General features: G+C 40.3%; 1 protein-coding gene across 10 annotated transcripts in view; it reads right to left on the bottom strand.

Annotated features, from left to right (window-relative positions):
- The window catches only part of RNF19A (ring finger protein 19A, RBR E3 ubiquitin protein ligase), a 106,245-nt gene that overhangs the window by 2,905 nt on the left and 80,341 nt on the right, over nucleotides 1-22,999 (bottom strand). For all 10 annotated transcript variants that reach the window (XM_038391018.2, XM_038391016.2, XM_043507524.1 and 7 more), the window contains 7 exons: nucleotides 19,640-19,848; nucleotides 16,918-17,062; nucleotides 15,973-16,135; nucleotides 7,705-7,819; nucleotides 4,967-5,128; nucleotides 3,267-3,480; nucleotides 677-820 (listed from right to left, as the gene is read on the bottom strand). In XM_038391018.2, coding sequence (XP_038246946.1) covers nucleotides 677-820; nucleotides 3,267-3,480; nucleotides 4,967-5,128; nucleotides 7,705-7,819; nucleotides 15,973-16,135; nucleotides 16,918-17,062; nucleotides 19,640-19,848 — 1,152 coding nt within the window. The remainder of the gene's footprint in view (nucleotides 1-676; nucleotides 821-3,266; nucleotides 3,481-4,966; nucleotides 5,129-7,704; nucleotides 7,820-15,972; nucleotides 16,136-16,917; nucleotides 17,063-19,639; nucleotides 19,849-22,999) is intronic.

The following is a 22,999-nucleotide window of genomic DNA, read 5'->3' as shown; positions in this document are numbered from 1 at the left end:
ATCGAAAACACAAATTAAGCATAGGCACATAAGTACAACTACTTTGTTTCATCAAACCTATGTATTTATTAACATTATACATTTTTTAACGATTACTGTAATATTTTAAGTTTTCAAGTTTTTAAACTAATTGCAGTGTAATTTTTGATAAGGGCTGCAGAGCACTGGGCCCAGGCCAGGAGCAGAGCCCTGGGCTGGCTGCCGGTACCCCAAGCTGACAGGAGGGCTGAGCAGGGCCGGAGGCCTGGACCCTGGCTGGTAGGGAGCCAAGCGGCTGGAACCCCAGACCAGCAGCAAGGTGAGCGGGGCTGGCAGCTGGTATCCCAGGACGGCAGCAGGCTGAGCAGGGCCAATGGCTGGGACCCCAGCTGGCAAGGGGCCGGCGGCCGGAACCCCAGACCATCAACAGGCTGAGTGGGGTTGGCGGCTGGGACCCTGGCTGGCAGCAGCGTGCCAGTAAAAAGCAGCTTGTGTGCCGCCTTTGGCACGGGTGCTGCAGGTTCCTGACCCCTGTTGTAAATTGTGGTGTGTAAGGTACATATATATGCATAATCCTGAACGTAAATCTTGTAGATGGAATCCCTTATCAAGACAAGTCATTTGGCCTAATACACTGGCAATATCCTTTATCAACTAGACTCATAAGTCTTCTCTGTTTTCATCATATTGTTCTTACCTGTCTAATGGGATGTAGGAATTCAGAATGGACCCTGCCATTGCTTTGGTACTGGCATTGTCACTAACTGTTCCCAAGCTAACTGTGCCAGATTCTCCACTCAGACTGTACCGTTCTTTCTGCACATCTGCTTGAACTTCCAGCCTTGGAGAGATTTAAACAAATAAAAAAAATGTCAAAAGTTACCTTCATAATATTATTACCATAATTGAAATACCTGGGTTAAGAGTCAGTATCTCATCTTGTAAAGTTATCCACCATGTGATATCAGAAACTTTTGACAAGTGTCTCCCCAACACTGAAAGGTATCTATTTACTGAAATGGTCACTTCTCTTTTGCTCCATCAGTCACAAATGCTGTCTCTTACTCATCGTAAACTAAAAATGAACCTCCTACCAAAAGAAAATGTTGCAGGTCAACCAGGAAAATTGAGCATTATGAGACACTTCCAGACTAAGGTATGATCCTTTTGTAGACACTTCATCTAATAACCAAGAGATGACTACCACAATTTAAAAAGTGCAAAGACTGTTTCTGCCAGCCAAAATCTAAGTTCAGGCCATTTAATTTCCCATGTTCCTCCTGCAATAATAGAAGATATTGCTAATCAAAGGAATGCAGGACAGGGAGCTGCATTCCTTATTCTGCTTTCTGTGATAATGATGTTACGTATGAACCATCGGAGGAGAATTATAGAAACCAGACCACCCAAATACAGGTGTGAGCAAGTATGTAAAGAAAAAATCAGTTTAAAATACCGTTGAGATTTTACCTATTGTCTATCCATACATTCTGACAATGAACTGGAAGCAGAGATTTGTTATTTTTTCTTTTTAAAAAGTACATCTCTTCCCTGTAAAGGAGAAGACAGTTGTACAAGGCAAAGTATCTCTGCTTGAAACGTTTTCTCTCTAGAACGTATACAGTGTCAAAACAGAGGTTTCTATCCTGTCCTTACCCTGGATATCTGAATTGTTTAAACCAAAAAATGGTACTAAAGAAACAAGGTGAGCTCCACCCTCACTGCTAGATTTTGACACTTCTCCCAAGAGATGTTCTGCCTTCTCTGGGGTGGAGAATGGAGCATGGCCAACAAAGCAGCTACGTGCTTCAGATTACTCAGAAGTGATTCCTCGGGAGTTAATTAGTGACATTTTGTGTCCCCAATGAGGTCTCCAGAGTCCTTCTTGGCAAAAGATAGATAACTGTGATGTGAGGCCATAATGGTAGGGGCATCTAGTACGAAGGTGAAGCAGCCAATGATTATATAATAGCATCATGTTATCAGTAAAAGAAAAGTTTTTGTTTTATTAAATAGACATCTAGAGATTATGTAAAGGTAGAGTGGATGCTATATTTTCATTACTGCTACATATTTGGGATGATTATATTACTTATAAATGGCAAAGTCCTGACCCTACACATTTGGAGTCTGGGAATCTTTCTATCGACTTTGCTGTGCGTAAGTATGGCCCATAATGAAAAACAATTAGATTAAAATGTTAAGAATTTGTTTTATAACCTGGGTTACAAACAACTAGATTGCCGGAAGATAATTCTGCATCTTGGATTGCTTCAGCATATGGAATTTATCCTCCTCTGTGAGACAAGCGTTTCACAATCCACTTGTGATTTCAGAACCCAAGAGGATAAGCTATATAACACAGCAGCACACTATAGTTGCCATTTTCACGTTCAGTGCTGTCAGAAAAATCCTCTCAACCTCACCCTTTTATTCACACACTAAAACTAGTCTGACTTAAAACAAGATGTTGGTGTCATTTACTCCTTACTGAAGACCAGTGTTCAGTTTTTTCTGCCTTTTTAAAAAAAAAAAAAGTTTAAATTCTGAAGAGTAGCTGGCACTCATGTTCAGTATCTGTGTTCATTAATGGTCTGTTAAGAAGTGATGGCTCTGACTATAGATTGTCTGCAGCATGGATATTATGCAAATCCCTCTGATTTCAGTGTGACTTTGCATACTAACATTTAACTGATTAAGTGAACAAAGTGTTAATGCAAAACATTCTTAGTATATAAAATACTGGCAAAATAAATTGCATCACAGCACTCATTATTTATTAGTGTATAGTGCCCCACAGTGTACTCGGTACTTCACAGGAAACAGAAGCAGTCCCTGGGCCCCAGAGCATTACAATCTACATTTTAGGTGAGACATAATGAGGTGAGGACAAATACAACTCTGCAGTTACTCAGTTTAGGCATGTGCACATTATTCTTATTTTTAAAATTACAATGTGAAAGCTTTGAATGGATACTTAAAATACTCATCTTAAAATGAGACAGATGTTGGTAAGTTTTTCATTGGGTATTTTAAATGTGGGTTAGAGTAAACAATTATAGCTAGTGGACTCACCTGTCAAGGAACAGACATATTTAGGATATTAAAAATTGTGACATCAATGGATACAGGTGAATTATGGGAAAGTACAATTAACTTTACTCCATCTTATTTTAAACATGAAATGATCTGAATATCAATAATAGTGACACCCCCCACACACACATACTTACACTCTCCTCACATTTAAAGCTAAATACCAGAACAGCAGAAAGTGTGTGTCTTACCTGTTAAAACAGCTGACCATTGCACTTCCTGACAGACTCCCTGTTATACTAGCTCCAGCTAGTGCCATGGTGCTGGCAGTTTCACTCAGGTTGTCCCGAATGGCTCCTATTCTATCCATGTGGCTGCCACTTGCACTCAGGCTTCCAGTTAATCCTCCAACACTTCCTTCTCCTATACTAGGGTTATGACGGGCCTCTGCTACTGAAGTGGTATCTAGATAAAAATGTAACAGGCTTGAAATACAAAAGGAAACAGAAAGTTTTAACTCTGTCTTAAATGTGGATAAGAAAACTGCTTCTGGACAACACCAGAAGGAGCCAGAAAGAATCTAGACAATGTGTGAAAACACACTCTATTCACCATGTGAAGATTACAATACAAAGTAAAACAGGCTCTCAGTTGGGACTGCCAGAGCGGCTGTGGCTGAAACCATACATTTGTTTGATAAGTTGTTGAAAGGCTCAAAAATACCTGATGTTACATAGGAATGGTAACCTGAAGCCACCTTACATATAGGAACTCTCCACAGGGAGTCTTACAGTTCGATTAAAAAACAGATGTATAAAATTCAAGAAAGCAGCAGAAGAACGATATCTGAGAGGATGTTTTTCCATATTAGGCTATGTCTACACTACAGACCTTACAGCGGCATAGCTGTACCACTAGAACTGTAAGGGTTTCCGTGTAGCTGCTCTTTGCTGGCATAATTAAACTACCCCCAGCGAGCAGCACTAGCTCTGTTGGCAGGAGAGCCTCTCCTGCTGACAGAGCGCTGTGCACACCAGCACTTTTGTCAGCAAAACTTATGTTGGTTGGGGTGTGTTTTTTCACATCCCTGAACGACAAAAGTTTTACCGATAAAAGGGGTAGTGTAGACAAAGCCTTAGAGACAAAGAGATGAAAAACGACAGCATCATCTTATCTCGCTCCTTTCAGCCTCGGGGATGACATACCCAGAAGTCGGCACTTGATTAGAACAAATGAGAGGAGATGTTTGCATCACTTCTTTGAATTTGCACTATGGGAACTAACTATTCGAGAAGGGACACAAGCCTTTGTTCTCTCTCATCTGGGTCTAACACTGTGTCCAGTGATTACCAAGTGCCCCAGTGATTACAAAGAGGCTCCATTCAAGTGTCCACTCTCACAGATCAATGATCAGGGCCTAAGAAATTAAAATGTGCTTGTTTTGACTAAAACGCTCACTCCTAAATTGTTATTTCTGAGGGTGTGGATGGTACAAAGGGAATGGTAATGCAATAGAATGCTTTTCACCTCTAAGTCACCCGTTTGCATTCAGCTTAGATCGAGAGTGAGAAAGCGGTTACCCTCTGATGGCTCTTTGGTGATCTTTTTCACTTAATGCACTATTGGAAGGCACTCTGGTATTACAGTGATGAGGGTTGATTAACAACCTATACAGAACATAAGACAGAAGGGTAGTGGGCTCAGTCCATGTCCCAGGCACCTGTAGTACAAAAAACATCATGGCACAAAAACAACTACCATCGTTGCTGGAGATGGGTCCTTTAACATGCAGTTTAGGCACATAGGTAAGGCAGCATGAGGCAACTTGCAGTGTTGTTACCTGCACTGTAGCTCTTCTGCAAAGAAAGATCTTCAGTGTCCTAAGCTTTCAAATGTGGCAACTATTACAAAACACTAAATTAACAGAAAAAAAAATACTGAATTCTCTTACCTACTGCTGCATTTGTTCCACCAACATTTATATCATTTTCATCATCAAATTCTATCCTGACACCCTTTCCATTGCCTGCAGACACCCCACAGCCTCCACTGCGACAGAGGGAGATTGGAACAACTCCATACACATAAGCCAACATGATAGGAACACCAATACCTACAAGGGAAAATATTAAGCTTTTCATTCAATATCATTATTTGCTTCAGCACCTTTTATTGAACTATCCCAGGTTTTGTAACTATACTATTTAATAATGCACAGTTAAAATAAATCTACAGAAGAGGAGACAAGAATTAAAAAAATATATGGTTTTCAAGTGAGATTTGAGAACAGATGGCAAATCACTAAGGTGAAGTGAAAAATGAAAGCTGTTCCAGATAGCAAAAGAGGAGGGAACCGGAGCGGCATTGACACATATACCCTATTATAGCCTCAACTGAAAGCACAAGGGGGACACATTGCGTGCAAGTGGATCAATAGGCACTGCTATGAAAACTTTCCAACTCCAGCGCATGGCGCGCATGCACACTGCCCTTTTGGCATCATCATGCAAAGAAGGTTCTCTTACCAACAATGGGAGACAAAGAGGAGTATAGTACTGGATGAGCAGACGTACACTATGTCCACTACAAATATATACATTTACACTTATCAGATTTAATAAGCTTTGTCAAAAGGTATTAAAAACTTTTCTGATGTGAGAGAATGGAACTATTTCAAATATCTTTAAAACCAGAAATGCCTACTACTGCCAGTGTAATTAAGGGCTTGATCCTGCTCCTACTGAAGCCAGAGAAAGCTTTACTATGGACTTCAACGGAGGTAAGATCACCCCTTAAGAAGTGTCATTATGGGGTTTATTTATCTCAGCTTACAAATGAAGAGAGAAAACTGATGAGCAAAGCCAGTGAAACGTGTGGTAAAAAGGTTCGGCTGCACTCACACAAACAGAGCATCACTTCCCACACACCGTAGGGGCTAATCATTTGGCCCAAGATCTAACACTATGCACTAGACTATTCTGCTGCTTTGCTGATGGAAGCCTGTGAAAGGTGCAGTAAAATGGCAGGCTGTGCCAGGCCAAACTGACCCAAATGGAGCAAAGCAGCTGCAATACAGATTCAGTACAGAGCTCTTCAGTCGGCCCTAAAAGGAAGGTCAATAGGTTCCAATTACTGAAAATCCAATTCACTGGAAATTCACACTCAAGATCTCTACTGTGGAGATCAGTGTGCCTCAAGCTACTCTCTCAAAGGCAAAGTAAACTAGGGTAAGAGTGTGATGGCGCAGCAGGCCGAAGAGGCAACCAAAAGTAAAAGGAGTGGGGAAAAAAACCCTGCTGTTACCTCTGTGAAGGAGTAATGAAGAGCTGTAACCCATGAGTGAAGTCCAGGCCAATGGATGCCTATGTAGAAGAAAGATTTTTTTCTCTCCTAACTGCTAGCCCTGCAAACCTGTATTGGGATCTGAGACACAAACTGGGTTCTTTTTTCCCCTATACAGCCAAAGGTACCATTGATTGTATTAATTATTATTATTATTAATGTTTATTACAGTAGTGCCTAAGGGCCAATCAAGACTGGGGCCCCATTATGCTAGGCACTATACAAACACAGAGTAGATAGTCCCTGCCCTGAAGAGTTTACAATCTAAACAAATAAGACAGGCACAGGATGGGTGGAAGGAGTAGAACACACAAGCAGAGTGAACAATGTGATGGCAGCAAACAACGTTCCATGATATTGTTTTGTTTTGTTCGTTGAGTGGATTTACTGGGGGAGAGGGGTGGGAGGAAGCTAGACGGAGAGAAAAGGGAAGGGAAGTGAGATGGACAGAGTGGGGGAGAAGACAGTAAGAGGGCAAATATGGAGTGAGGCTGGGATGAAGAGACTGTGGCAAAGGTAGGGGGAGGGTTGGAGCAGAAAACCAATAAGCAAAAGGCAGAGGAAGTCCATACAGAACTGTAGACAGAGACAGTTCTGTCCAGAGGTTCCTGCTTTGGCTGCTTCTGCTCCTACTGGCTGGAGTTTCCGGCTGGTTCCTCTCTGCAGTTTCCCCTCCCCTCATGGAGGAATAGCTGTGGGATGAGAGGGGAATAAGGCTGTAGCCCTGTCCCAGTACCCACATAATTAGGAGCGTCTCTCCTACACAGCTCTGGTTCAGGAATATGCTGAGAGTGACACCAGCTGCAACCCTACTTTTCTTCAATGCAAACTGCAGTGAGAGAAGGAAAGAACCCAGTTTGTCTCTTGAAGGCCAAATTTGAGCTTGCAGTGTCAGATATTAAAGAATTGTTAAAAAAATTTAAAATTCCAAATTTAGCAAATTTGCTCTGGAATCACTGGCACACATATAAGGACCCCATGGTGCCATTTTTAGAGTACCTTTTAAAAGCAGTTTTAAATTATATTTTCTTTTTAAAGAAAAAAAGTTAGATTATAAAAATCTGAAAACAGGTTCAACATGAAAATTACAAGATTAAAGAAGTGTTTTATAATTTTTCATTTAGATGCAGCCTCTCTAAAGTCTTGACACTGGTCTCTGCTCCAGTACAATTTACAGTGTAATCTGGGGAAAACCTCAACTTTTTTATCCCTCCATTTCCATATCTATAAAATGATGCTAATACCTCCTAATTCACCGAGGGTCATTTATTAATGAGAGTCTGTACAAGTCTTCTCAAATGCTTGGTTGCAAGGTACTACTCTCATGAAGTGGTGGTATTTGCTTACCTACAGTTACTGCAGCTACAACTGGAGAAACTATTACAGACAAGGTTACACCACCTGCAATAGCCAAGTTCCGTTTGTGTTTCGAAATGTCTTTGCCTTCATATCGATTGTGGATCTTGAGGGAAGAAGAAAGAGGACGATTTCAGGATACATTGCACATAACATAATGTAAATAGTTTTGGCTCTGTTCTGCTATAGAGCAGTCTGTTGTGTGCTCTCAGCTAGAGACTATACACTATTAATTTAAATCCTTATATACTCCTTCTTAAAAGTTAGCCTCTCAAAGGACATTAAATAATACATCTTTCTTAGTGATTTTACATTAATTTATACAATTTAAAAAAGAAAGCATAAGTATAAGAAGTCCCTATAATTCCCATGTGTGACATTCCACAGGGTACAATCCAGATAGATGAACAGCTGTGTCCCTTTAATTCTCCAACCTGGGGTTCCTTTTACACTACTTCGCTACGAAAGCAACCACTCGTGGTCTGCCCACACACAGCTTCTAGCCTGTATATCACTCCCAGCTATACTGTATGAGTGCTATAGCCAGCCACCAATGAATTACACTGCAGGGCAACACCAGCAAAACTCCCAGTCCCACACTTTCCCTCCCACATGTGTGTTTTGTACTGCGCAACACCCTCCTGGACAATACAAGCTCATATAAAACCCATCATTTCATTAATAGAAAATTATATGCACAAATCTTGTCATCCAAACTGAAGTTTCCCAAAGTCTTCAGTTCAAACAAACACTGGTTTAGATAAAACAACTAAAAAAGTTTATTAACTACAGAAAGATTTTAAGTGATTACAAGTAATGAGGCATAAAAGTCAGAATCCTACTTAACAAGCTAAGAGAATTCAAAGCAAAAGGTCTCTCTCACCATATTCTAGCAGTCTTACTGGCTGAATCTTTCAGCCAGGATTCCACGCCCCCCCTCCCCCAATGATGCTTCCTTTGTCCTTCAAGTGTTGTTGAGGCCATGAGTAGAGATGAAGGGAGAAATGATCTGGGGCTTCTGTTCCCCATTCTTTATACTTTTCTTAGAAAATCATCTCCAGCTTAGGTTCAGGAGACAGAAAGTCCATGGGATGGAAACTTCCAGCTCTTTCGGATTTTTTTTTTTTGCCAAGATGCAAATTCCTTGCCCAAACCCTTTTTCCTGCCAAAGAACGGCTGCTTATCCAGGTGATAGTCTATTTGATTTTGTTGATACATGGCTGAGGCATCAGTTTGCCTTTTGTTTTTGAGGAACCAGTTTGTGCTGGTTTCTCTAAACTTAGAATATGTCGGAGTAACATCATACAGTAGAATCTTTTAAGTTTACATACAATGTTGCCACACATTTTACCAGGACATTAATGATCAGCGAATTATGAGTTTTCAAATGATATCTCACAAGGCGTACTTTCACAAAACTATGATAAATTTTGTAGAAAGGGGTGAACATACGGGTACAGACAGTCATATCTCCCCTCTTGCAATGTCATCCACATATGCGCTTGCAAAGTTCTGTAAATCATGTAAACACTTCGTTGACCAGACTCCGGAACATGGCCCCAGCATTAATTAGACCAAACAGTAACATTGAGAATTCAGAGTCTATATCAGGGATAAAAGCAAATTTTTTCTGTGCATCCTCATTCAAAGGGATATTCACTATGACTCATGCCAATACTGCTGTTAAGATTTCTAAATTTCACCCTATACACTTCAGGGGTGATTTGAAATCTTTGTAAAACAGATTCCTTAAATTAAGAATACATCACAGCTTCCTGAACTGGCAGTTGATTAAATACATTCAAAAATTTACCATACAGTTATGCAACCAATGTGGTGATTTTCTTGTCCTCAGGAATCTTATGAATTTCACATAGATTTTCAAAAGTGGTGAAGTATTCCTCAGTGCAGTCTGTCTTTCTGTATGTAGGACACAGTTGGTCCCAGCCATGGATTCCTTGAGTGATGGGAGATGTTGGTGACTCTGGGATCTTCCCAAGCTTTTCTATCAGCTCTAGATTATATTTCCTCTCCTTCTCCTCAGCTTCTTGTTGTCTCAGTTCCATGGCTCGCTTAAGGGGTTCAGTTTCCTGTTCCTTCAGCTCCATGGCTCTTCTATGGGTGGCTTCTTCAGCTTCCTATGCAGCAGCTGCTTCTTTCAGTCTCATCTCTGCTTTCCACATTCGGTATGGCCGTTCTCTCTTCTTCTGCTGCCTCCACTCTAGCCAGCTCCAACTTTGTAATTGTTTCACTTTTGCTCATTTTTATACTTCACTATTTCCATTTCCCTTACCTGAAATAAGCAAACAGAAAACAACAAACTATGCCTCCTTGGACTGTTTCTAGCCACCACACGAGACCAACTTAAAATTGCTGTACAAGTGCTTAAAATGTAAACTTCACTCAAAACAACAAGCTGTGCATATACCTTGCTCCTTGCTGCGCCACTCAGGCATCTCCAGGGTACAATCTGGACTGAGTCCGCTGTGTCCCCTCAATTCTCAAACCTGGGGTGCCTTTTACACTGCTTTGCTGTGAGAGCAACTACTCCTGGTTTGCCCACACATAGCCACTAGCATATAAATCACTTCCAGCTACACAGTATGAGTGTTATAACCAGCCACTCATCAATTATACTGCAGGGCAACACCAGCAAACTCTTGTCCCAGACTTCCCCCTAGAAATGTGCGTCTTCTACAGCCCAGCACCCTTCTGGACAATAAAAGCTCATATAAAGTCCATGGTTTCATTAATAGAAAATAATTAGGGCTGTCAAGTGATTAAAAAAATTAATTGCGATTAGAGAATACCATAGAAAATAAAGAGAATAAATACAATAGAAAATAAGAGAATACCATTTATTTAAACATTTTTGGGTGTTTTCTACATTTTCAAATATATTGATTTTAATTACAGAACACAACACAGAATACAAAGTGTACAGCACTCACTTTATATTTATCTTTATACAAATATTTGCACTGTAAAAAAACAAAAGATGTAGTGTTTTTCAATTCACCTAATACAAGTACTGTCATGCAATCTCTTTATTGTGAAAGTTGCACTTACAAATGTAAAATTATGCACAAAAAAATACCTGCATTCAAAAACAAAACAATGTAAACCTTTAGAGCCTACAAGTCCATTCAGTCCTACTTCTTATTCTGCCAGTCACTCAGACAAACAAGTCTTTTACACTTGCAGGAGATAATGTTGCAGGCTTCTTGTTTACGTCACCTGAAAGTGAGAACAGGTGTTCGCATGGCACTGTTGTAGCTGTTACTGCAAGATATTTACATGTCAGATGCCGTAAAGATTCACATGTCCCTTCACGCTTCGACCACCATTCCAGATGACAGGTTCTGCTTGATAACGATCTAAAGCAGTGAAGACCGACAGATGTTAATTTTCATCATCTAAGTCAGATGCCACAAACAGAAGACTGATTTTCTTTTTTGGTGATTCAGGTTCTGTAGTTTCTGCATCAGAGTGTTGCTCTTTTAAGACTTCTGAAAGCGTGCTCCACATCTGATCCCTTTCAGATTTTGGAAGGCACTTCAGATTTTTAAACCTTGGGTCAAGTACTGTAGCTATCTTTAGAAATATCACATGGGTACTTTCTTTGGATTTTGTCAAATCTGCAGTGAAAGCATTCTTAAAAACAACAACATGCACTGAGTCATCATCTGAGACTGCTAAAACATTAAGTAAATGGCAGAATGAGGGTAAAACAGAGCAGGAGACAATTCTCCCCTCGAGGAGTTTAGTTACAAATTTAATTAATGCATTTTTTTTAAACAAGTATCATCAGCATAGAAGCATGTCCTCTGGAATGGTGGCCGAAGCATGAAGGGGCATATGAATGTTTAGCATATCCGGTATGTAAATACTTTGCAACAACAACAAAAATCTACATTTGTAAGTTGTATTTTCATGATAGAGATTGCACTACAGTATTTGTATGAGCTGAACTGAAAAATATTTTTATCGTTTTTACATGCAAATATTTGTAACAAAAAATAATATAAAGTGAGCAATGTACACTTTGTATTCTGTGTTGTAATTAAAATCAATATATTTGAAAAATTAGAAAACCATCCACAAATGTTTAATAAAATTTCAACTGGTATTCTATTGTTTAACAGTGCAACTAAAACTGTGATTAATTTTTTTAATCATGATTAATGTTTTGAGTTAACCATGCGAGTTAACTGCAATTAATTAACAGTCCTAAAATTTATGCACAAAAATCTTGTTATCCCAAATGAAGTTTCCCAAACACTTCAACACACACTGGTTTAGATAAAACAATAAACCAAATTTAACAACTACAGAAAGGTAGATTTTAAGTGATTACAACTAGTGAGGCATAAAAGTCAGAATTGGTTACAATGAAATAAAAAGTAAAACACAACTAATACCTAACTTAACAAGCTAAATGAATTCAAAGCAAAAGGTCTCCTTACCACATGTTACAGGAGTCTTACTGGCTGAATCTTTCAGCCGGGATCCCTCCCCAGTCCAATGAAGCTTTCTTTGTCCTTCAAGTGTTGTTGATACCATGAGTAGAGATGAAAGGAGAGACTATTTGGGGCTTCTGTTCCCCATTCTTTGTACTTTTCGTAGAAAATCATCTCCAGCTGAGGTTCATGAGACAGAAAGTCCATGGGACGGAAACTTCCAGCTTTTTTTTTTGGCCAACATGTAAAATCCTTGCTTACACCCTTTTTCCTGACAAAGAACGATCAGGGGATATTCCATTTGATGTTGTTGATACCTGGCTGAGGCATCAGTTTGCATTTGAGGAACAAGTTACCAGAAATAGGCACAAACTGGGAATATGCCTCAGTAATGTCATACAGTAGAATCTTATAACTTTACATACAATGCTGCCACACATATTTTACCAGGACAGTAGTGGTCAGCAAATGATGAGTTTTCAAATGATATCTCACAAGGAATACTTTGTATAAAATTATCATAGTCTTGCAAGAGGGGTGAACAGACTGTCACACCATGTATTCTTTGCCTTTTACATATATTATTTTTGTAGCTGCAATCAACTTAAAAAAGGAGGGATAAATCACTGTTTCTTCCTTTCAATCACCTTTATTAAATATTAAGCAATGGCAAAATCTTGTTAAATTAATAACTTATTTTTCCATATAGTTTTAATAAAGTGGGACATGAGAAGGGGTTTCAGCAGTAATTGAACTTTTACCAAGGTTCAACTGAGAAGGAGGAGGGCAGGAATTGTTCCAGTGCCCTTGTCCCCACTTGAGATGAGTTTGAAGGCGGAGGTAGTTCAGCCCTATGGGTCTTACTGCTCTCTTACCTATGTGGGGTTTGCAGGGCCAAACCCCTTATTTATGGTCTGCTCTATAGGACTTCTGAAATATGCCAGGCCAAATTGCTTGTCTGCAGCAAATCTTACATGAATTTACCAAATCTTGGTGACCACTGTTCCACAAAACTTGGCTAGCAAGCCCTCTCCATAGCTCTTAGGGTCAGGAATTAGACGTGGACTCATAGGCTACGTGTACACTACAGCACTTTGGTGCAGCTGCTCCGCTGTAGCACTTATGGCGGAGATGCCCAAAGACGATAGGAGAGAGCTCTCCCTTTGGCTCAATAACTCCTGCCTCCACTAGAGACAGTAGCTGTGTCAGTGGGAGAAGCTCTTTCACTGACATAGCGCTGTCCACACCAGTGCTTAGATTGGTATAACTTCCGTTGCTCAGGAGTGTGGATTAGTCACATCCCTGAGCAACGTAAGTTATACTGAAGTATACACACAGTCGTAGACTAAGGTCAGAAAGGACCAGACCATCACGATCATCCAGTCTGACCTCCTGCACATTACAGGCCACAGAACCCCACCCACCCACTCCTGTGATAGACCCATAACCTTTGGCCAAGTTACTTAAGCCCTCAAATCATGATCTGAAGACTTCAAGTTACAGAGAATCCACTATTTACACGAGTTTAAACCTGCAAGTGACTCTACCCCCTCCCAGAGTCTCTGCCAATCTGACTCAGGAGAAGATTTCTTTACGATCCCAAATAGGGCGATCAGTTAGACCCTGTGCATGTGGGTAAGACCCAGCAGCCAGATACCTGGAAAAGAATTCTCTGTAGTAACTCAGAGCTTTCCCCATCTAGTGTCCCATCACTGACTGTTGGAAATATTTGCTGCTAGAAGTCACAGATCAGCTACATGCCATTGTAGGGAGTCCCACCATACCATCCCCTTAGTAAACTTATCGAGCTCAGTCTTGAAGCCAGTTAGGTATTTTGCCTCCACTGCTCCCCATAGAAGGCTGTTCCAGAACTTCACTCCTCTGATAGTTAGAAATCTTCATCTAATTTGAAGCCTAAATGTGTTGATCACCAGTTTATATCCATTTGTTCTTGTGCCCACACTGATGCTTAACTTAAATAACTCCTCTTCCCTCTCAGGTATTTATCCCTCTGACATATCTTTAGAGAGCAATCATATCTCCCCAAAGCCTTCTTTTGGTTAGGCTAAACAAGCCAAGCTCTTGGAGTTTTTTCTCATAAGGTAGGCTTTCCATTCCTCAGATCATCCTAGTAGCCTCTCTCTGCACCTATTCCAATTTGAATTCATCTTTCTTAAACATGGGAGAGACAAAAAGAAAAGGAGTACTTGTGGCACCTTAGAGACTAATAAATTTATTAGAGCATAAGCTTTCATGAGCTACAGCTCACTTCATCGGATGCACAAAAGCTTATGCTCTAATAAATTTGTTAGTCTCTAAGGTGCCACAAGTACTCCTTTTCTTTTTGCGAATACAGACTAACACGGCTGCTACTCTGAAACATGGGAGAGACAGTATTCCAGATGAGGGCTCACTAGTGCCTTGTATAATGGTACTAACACTTCCCTATTGCTCTTGGAAATGAGCCATCCCTTTTTTGATGTTACTCTTCAGGTTAGGCTGTGATGTAAAGGGACTTTACATCAAAAATACTTCTCTACCTCAAAGGGCTGTAGTGAAGGTCAATTCATTTATATATGTGGTGCTTAGGTGATCTGGGTCTTATAAGAACAAAGAGAGAGAGGGAGACGCTATTAGTAATTTGTATGGAAATTCAACTATAGCTATTGTTCTTCTCTTATGCCAGGGCCCAGAAAGTGTGCTAAAACATGAGGGAATAGTATGGATTATTTTTAAAGCAACTGTAGCAGAAAGTGAGATAATTTACTGGAGAGAACGGACTGAAAAAGGAGGGGCCTGGCAGAGATGAATCTCCACAACTCCAGACCACCATCAGAACCTGGGCAGAGGCAAAGGAAAGGAATGACAATTTCTTGGAGCACCAAGAGGCAGACTGGCAGATGCAAGCGTGGACTAGTCAATGGCACCACGAATTCAAGTTGATAAAACAACATAAAATAACCTTAGGATTTAAGAAGTTCAGGATAGCGTAACTCAAGTGAAAGATCTGGCATCTTAACACTTCCAAAAACAGCATTTCAAAGGTCTTTGGATAACTTACTTTTTGACCCTGAATTACAAAACTTGGAAAAGATAGAACAAACACACAAGAATAATTTTATCTGCTATTTGTTATTTGCTTTGCACTAGTACTCCTAGGAGTAGTCCTTATTGCTGGAGGAAAGATACCAACTACTTATTGGTTAATGTGTTAATTCCTTATCTATTCCCACATCAACAAAAACAATGAATTTAGCTGTGGATAGTTGCACTTGGTGATCAGTAAATGTATATACCCAGGTAACTTAATGAATTTGGAAACCATTAAGTAAAAACACTGAAATGTGTGGGCATACGCATATGTATATAGCAGGATTTTCAACTAATATGTCAATGGCTTCTTTCTTGCTCAGGATCCAGAGAAAAAAAACTAAGATTTTTTTTTTAACCACCTTTTCCTCTTCTATTTTCCAGCTTTGAGTAGAATTAGGGAGGTTGGAAACTCAGGACTTTTAAAAATCAGGCCACTTATTTAGGTACCTAAGTAAGGATTTATAGGCCTAATTATAGGAATCAATTTTTAAATATTTTGGGCTTTGTCTGTGCAAACGGAAGAGCCACATTTTGAAAAACATGGCCCCTCACAAATAAAATGAGGATGCTAACCATTTTTCAAGTTATGTCTGAACCTATTTGGGAAGGAATGGTGAACAGAGCCAACTGACAGTACACTACTGTACATGTTCAAGAGTGTTGCATTTTAAAACAGAAGCAAGGTAAGCAGCAAAGTGCACTTTACCTTACGCCCCACATACACAGGGATTCCAATAATCATAGCAGGAATAGCAATGCCGGCTATTAAAGCAATTCCTACTGGAGCTCCAACAAGTGTTCCCAGTTGCCACAGTATTTTCTTCTTACGGCTCCATGGTTTCTTTCCCCAAAATGTACAACCTGATGGGCTAATAGAAACGAATTGTAAACAAACACAAACAACTGCTTAGAAATGAGCCATGATAAGTTACTTTAAGACATGACAGTATCTAATAAAATTCATGTTACACCTATGGTGACTGAGTGTTTAAAAACCTATTTCTTCAGACCTTTCAGATGCTCCAATGTCCTTTGAAAGTCACTATGAATCATATCACATAATGTCTTGTGCTGCTCAGTGCTAACACAAGTTATCACTTTCACATAGAAACTATAACTTCCAGTTATATCAAGTTAACACTCGAAATAAATGATCAGCACTAGAACTGCAGTAAAAGTAGCTATTGTGAACATCTACATCATTTCATTTGGTTACACTAAGTATGTGCTGCATCCATCTTTCTGAGCTTGAAACAAAGTGAGAAAACATTTGATTTTTATTTTCTGAAATAAGATGAAGTGACTATTTTAAGGACCTAAATGAAAAAAAAAATTATTCAAATTTCTCATACATAAACACTAGAGGATAATTCTCTACTCTGCTGAGATACAAGACGGCCTTTGGTTGACTGGACAACCTGGCCCTAGATATTTTAGCACAGAACGTTTATTCATCCAAGCAGAACTTTAAATCAGTCTGCACTAGTATAATCACTCCAGTCACTCCTGAAGTTAAACAAGAAGTCAAAACAGGGAAAAGCAAAGTAATGAAAAATCAGGAAACAGGATGTAGGTAAATTGCTGAATGTATAAAATGAGAAAATATTTGTCTCAGATAATCTATAGCTATAACGATTTTTCCTAAACATACCTTAAATAATGCAAATCCGAGATCTCTTTCATGCATAGCCAACAGAATTCACAACCACACACAGCACAAGTCATGTGGTTGCAGCTTCCATCATTCATTTTTATTATGTAAGCAGCACAACGCGGGCATGGCTTTATATCATCAGCTGTTTAAAATGAAATATGAAGATCATACTATTTCTATGAAAAAGTGAAATTTATCTAAATACAGACAAGAAATACTTATGAGATTTGACTGATCACAGTAGTTCTGACGCAGACATATCTAAATCTTATTTATAAACATGCTTTACTAAATCCTTAATTGCAGGTGGTTTTTAGTCATGACCCTTTCAAACTATCAATAAACTAGAACTAATCACAACAAATTCAAATACATCACATTTAGATAGATCAATAGCTTCACACACACACACAGATTTTTGAAGTCAATAAAACGTAAGTTAGATATTAAACAGACAAAATAATAAACATGAATGATGACAGGCAGTCTTTGCATATGATCCCCTCCACATTTCATACTTCTGTAATCTTCACTCCTGAGTCCTAACCCTTATTTCTTCCTCACACTTAATATGCATTTCACCTTCAATATTCCATATTTTTTGTTTTCTTTTTCACTCTTCTGCTCTTAACTCCATTCCATGGCCTCCCCTTAATGCTCTTTCTCCCCAAACCAGATAAATTTATATTTGTTACAGAAACAGACAAATCAGAATCTTTCTAATACTATTAACTGAGCTTAATACTGAAAATATTGCTAAGGGTTTATTTCTGTCACTGACAAGTTGAAAAATGAAAGTTTCCCAAAAGGTAACCTTAATGATAGGAAAGACAAGATATGGCATACTGACGAGACTCTTTCTGTTGCAATTTCTGGACTATTTCCCAGACTGCTACTCTGATTCAGAATTACAGGACAAGCAATTCACCATAGCAACATAAATCACCCCGTGTAGCAACATTAGTTATGTAAAGCACGCCCCACTGGTTAGCTGGTCAGAAATAACTTGCTGGTGCAGAAGAAAGGTGCAGTCCAGTAGGCTTTTGATGGAGAAAATGGGGCAGTGGAAAACTCCTGCAGATTCCCTCTGCTGGAGACCATGCTTAGCATGGGAGAGTCTGCAGCAAGTGTAGAGTCAGCAGAACCAGCTCCTACACCAGGAGGTGGGCAAACTATGGCCTGGGGACGGACCGTCCTGCCGGCCGGGGAGACTAGCCCCTGACCCCTCCCCGCTGTCCCCCCTCCCCCACAGCCTCAGCTCGCTGTGCCACTAGCGGCAGTGTGGCTGGCTTCCACTGGGCGGCGCAGCTGCCAGTCCTGGTGCTCTGAGCAACATGGTAAGGGGGCGGTGAGCAGGGGAGTTGGATAAGGGGCAGGGGATCCTCAGGGCAAGTCAGGGGAGAGGGAGCAGTTGGATAGGCGTGGGAGTCCTGGGGGGCCTGCGAGGATGAGGGGGTGGATAGGAGTCAGGGCAGTAAGGGGACAGGGAGGGTTGGATAGGGGGTGGGGTCCCGGGGGGGCAGTTAGGGGCAGACGGTCCCGGGAGGGGGCGGGTTTGGATGGGTGGGGGGTTCTGAGGGAGGCAGTCAGGGGGCGGAGGCCAGGCTGTTTGGGGACGCACAGCCTTCCTTACCTTGCCCTCCATACTGTTTCGGAACCCCGATGTGGTCCTCAGGCCAAAAAGTTTTCCCACCCCGTCCTACACCATCCTCCCCACAGACCATGGGGCACAGGAAGAGGCAGTGACGAAAGTATGGTGCATGCTATCGATTCCCAACTAGCATGTAATCTCTAGGGGACCAGATGCATACTGTACAAGTTAGAGCTGCCCCTAGGCTAGGGTTAGGTCAGAAAATCAGGGAGACACAACTGGACACAGAACACAGTAGAGAATCTTTTCCTCCATATGTCTAATTAGTCCAGTAAGAGAGAAGAGTCAGTTGGGGAAGAAATAAACGAGCAAGAGAGTTTAATTTGACAAAGTTTGTGTCAGACAAAACAGGCAACTCTTGGCGATACCAAATCATTGCTCCACTGATTAGTCAAACCTTCCTTTTACTCAGTAACAGTTGCAATAGACTAAATTTTCACATGTCTGAGTTATTTGATTTCTGGCTGGCCAATGCAGAAGCACTTTATTGACAAGCAGAAATTACCTTGATATATCCCTCACGTGGAGTAACGGTTTGTGCATTCTTATACGGGTGTGGGTATTGGTAAATCAATCATCATTTTGCTTTTTCAAGTCTATTTATACCAGTATTATAAACTTTGTCAAAATTCCACCCACTGGAAAAAAAATTGTGTTTCAGCTGTGGAAGCTATACAATTGGGAAGAGAGTGGTTCCAGTCAGCCAGCAGTACTTCAAGAATACTTTGCTGCAAGTTCACTGAAGATTACACTTTTAAACTATAAAACAATTCAAGATTTAAAAATCCTAAAAAGGCTTGTAACAATTGAAGCCATCAGCGCTATACCCTCATGTTTTTACCATTACTGAAAACCCAAAATTTCCCATATTAGGGAAAAAAACCAGCACTTTTTTTTTTAAGTTAATCTAAAGTTGTATTAATGTTTTATTGTTCTGAAACTGGTACCAAAAAAAAGAAAGAATGAGTGTTGGAGCTAATGAAGTCATCACATATTTCTTTCTTTGGTAATATTAATCATGTAACTGTACTAGTAAGACATTCTACAGAGACACATGATCATAAATACCTGCTGCTCCGGACTCCTGGCTGTAACTAATAGATGAAGAACGAATTGTTCTCAGGCGTAGACTATGGGCTCTTTCGTGGCGAGCAGCATCACAGGTCTGGTTTGGATGCCAAATCTGTTTACAGTGGTAGCAGAACTCAGTACCACAGCCTTCACGCCCACAGGTAAGTTTGGGACAGCTGGCACAGCCAAAAGCAATCACAGCATATCTTAAATGATCAAAAGGGGTAGAAGAAAGATTTTTGTTAATACAAAAACAATATCTATAGACCAGCTAGTAGGGCAACAGCAAAAGCAGCTTAAGCATGTACTGTTGTACTGGGGAAGAATGGGGCCTCTAGCCAAGGCCACCCCACCCACCTACTCAGATCCAAAATTGTGCAGAGCATACACCTCCAGGGGCACTAAGACAGATGCAGAATGACTTCTCCCCCTGCCATGCAAGTTTGGGGAAAAACTGCAGGGAGGAGCTAGCCAGAAACTAAAGCTGGCAGAACGCTCCTTCCTCTACCCTTTGTATTATCTATTGACAGTGTAAGCTCTTTGGGGCAGGGACTCTATTTGTACAGTGCCTATCAGAACTGGTCCCCAATCTCAGTTGGTCCCTAAGCACTAAAATAAACAAATATGATTTATAATACAGTGATTCAGTATGGCATAATCCCCTGCAGCAATCACTTCTTGGGGAAAAAGTAAAGTCAATACTCCAGCATGTCTGACACACTGATGCAACACCTACAAACATGAAATGATAAACTGCCTTTTTGGATATCTATTAAGTGTCTTAAGAACACAAGTTAAATGTCTAAAAACAGGTTTTCTTTTAGGGGCAAATATGTGCTGGGGTTAGGAATTAGAGGACAAAGCCCAGATTTTTAAAGGTATCTAGGCATTGCTGCACTCAGCATTATAACCCTTAATTGATGTAGGAGCCAAAATGGGACTTAAGACTAAGTGCCTAAACCCCTTCTGAAAATGAGACTGGCTCCTAAATCAGTCTAAATATCTTTAAAAATCCAGGCTTAAAAGCATACCCAAATGTTACAAGAGAATTTTAAAACAGCAAATCCCATGTGACCTCATTCCCACCCCTCTGTGCACACCAAATCACATAATTTCTGCTATATTCAGGGCCTTTTGCATCCAGGAGACATGGGATCTGGGTTTGCCTCTAAGAATTTCCATAAATTGCAGTTACATCAAGTAAAGATTAAGTTACTGGGAAACTTTACTTACTGTCCATTTGCCTATAGTTTCTTGTGAAAAACAAAACATTTACATGAGTGTAATTACCATAAATAGTTATTTGATCATTTTAAAAACTAAAGATTAGCACAGCATCTGAGTGGATTAGTCTTTTCAGCATGTTATACATACAGCATATTATACAGCATTTGTTTACAGCAAAATTACCTTCATACTACCATAAAACCAAATAAAGAACAGCCTAGAGAGGTCTAATGGAAGCACAACATGTGCTGACACAAAGGACATCCAAGTTTAGATGTCTGGCCCAGTCCCTTACTCCTAGGTTGATGGAAGATAAAGAGTACAGGAGAAACAGCACATTCAGAAAAAAAGAAAGATGCACAGCAAATTGCTGTTTTGCTAATCCACTCAAAAGAGCTTATTGTGTTGTGTTTCAGGTTTCACAGAGAGTACGTCTCCTCTGATACTAGGGTGCTGCAAAGGGGATCACTGTGACACAGCATGCATAAGATTAGAAGGATAGGGGAAAGGAAAGTGAAGCCCTTGGGCTCCTCAAGTGGCTCTGAGGAAGGAAAAAAAAAGTATACATTAAACCGTTAAGGGGGAAAAAAAATCTTCATGCTGGCATGGAAATGTTAACATTCAAGGTTTTCAAATATAACTAGTGATTTTAGTTCTCTTCATTTTTAAGGGCTATCCTGAGACACCTTAAAGGAGCCTGGGTTTTCAGAGGACTGGTACCAACACTTTCTGTAAATCCAATACCTTAAATTGGGCACCCAAAGTCAATAGTCTTTACTGAAAATCTTAGTCAATGATTTTACATTTATAGAGCACTGTCAACACTTAGATACTGTGGCAATGGGCACCACAGAAAAAACAAGGAGCGCCAGAGACAGATGTTTAATTCAGAAATTAGTTCACATAGTACTGAAAAGTAGTAACATTTGAGGCTGAATATGATGGCAGGTGATTAACATTACAAAAACAACAATAATATAAGACAGGAGGGGTAAAATTTTTAATAGCGCTTAAGTGACTTAGGAACCTAGGTCCCATTTTCGAAAGTGCCTGAGTCACTTAGGCACCTATATGATCAAGAGTCTTTTGAAAATGTTACCCAAAGTGAATAATATTGTACCTAACTGAAATTTGTGAAGTTTACAGAGAAGATGCTATGATGAGATTGCCTACAATGGCATGTGGCTAACTGCAACTGCTTGTAGCAAATATTCCCAATGACCAGAGACAGGACAGTAGATGGGGATGGCTCTGAAGGGACATCTACCCAGAAAAGAAAAATCATGGTTGACCTGTGCCAGCCAAATTGGACCTGGAGGGCTCTGGCTGCAGGGCTGTTTCATGGATGTGTAGAATTCTGGAGCTCTGCAACCCTCCCACGCCACAGAGTCCTAGAGCTTGGGCTCCAGCCCGAGCCAAGAATTCTACACAGCAATGAAACCACTCCGCAGCCTGAGCCCTGTGAGCCCAAGCCGGCTGGCACAGGTTAACCGTGGGTTTTAATTTGCTGTGTAGACATGCTCTGAGTTACTCAGAGCATTCCTTCCCAAGTGTCTGGGTGGTGGGTCTTGCTGACATGCTCAGGGTCTAACTGATCACTATTTTTGGGGTCAGGAAGAAATTTTACCCAGGTCAGATTGGCAGAGACCCTGGGGCTTTTTCACTTTCCTCTGCAGCACAGGACACTTGCAGGTTTAAAACTAGAGTAAATGGCGGATTCTCTGCAACCTGAAAAATTTACATTCAGCTAGATGTTAGGTATGTATTACAGGAGTGAATGGGTGAGGTTCTGTGGTCTGGGATGTGCAGGAGGGCAGACTAGACGATCACAATGGCCTCTTATGCCCTTGAAGTCTATGACTCTACAGGGTAAATTTGGAGAAGCGGATAGTAACTCCCCACTACTGCAGACTCTTGCAATTTTATCATGAGTCCTGGAATATTTGGTGTTTTTCTTGAAGCCCTCACTTCTGGAATCATATAATTACATGGGAAATTCTGCTTTAATTTAATAATAAAGTTTCTAACTCAAATAGTCATGAGCAAAGCTTGAAAATGTGAACCAAGTGAACTTTAAGTTCAAAAACCAGAAGCCAAATATAAAAGAACCCAAAATGCACTTTAAAAAGA

The sequence above is a fragment of the Dermochelys coriacea genome, chromosome 2, assembly GCF_009764565.3.
Source record: "Dermochelys coriacea isolate rDerCor1 chromosome 2, rDerCor1.pri.v4, whole genome shotgun sequence".
NCBI classification, from domain to species: Eukaryota; Metazoa; Chordata; order Testudines; family Dermochelyidae; genus Dermochelys; species Dermochelys coriacea.
Note: the sequence above shows the minus strand (reverse complement) of the source record. Positions and strands in the feature narration are given on the sequence as shown.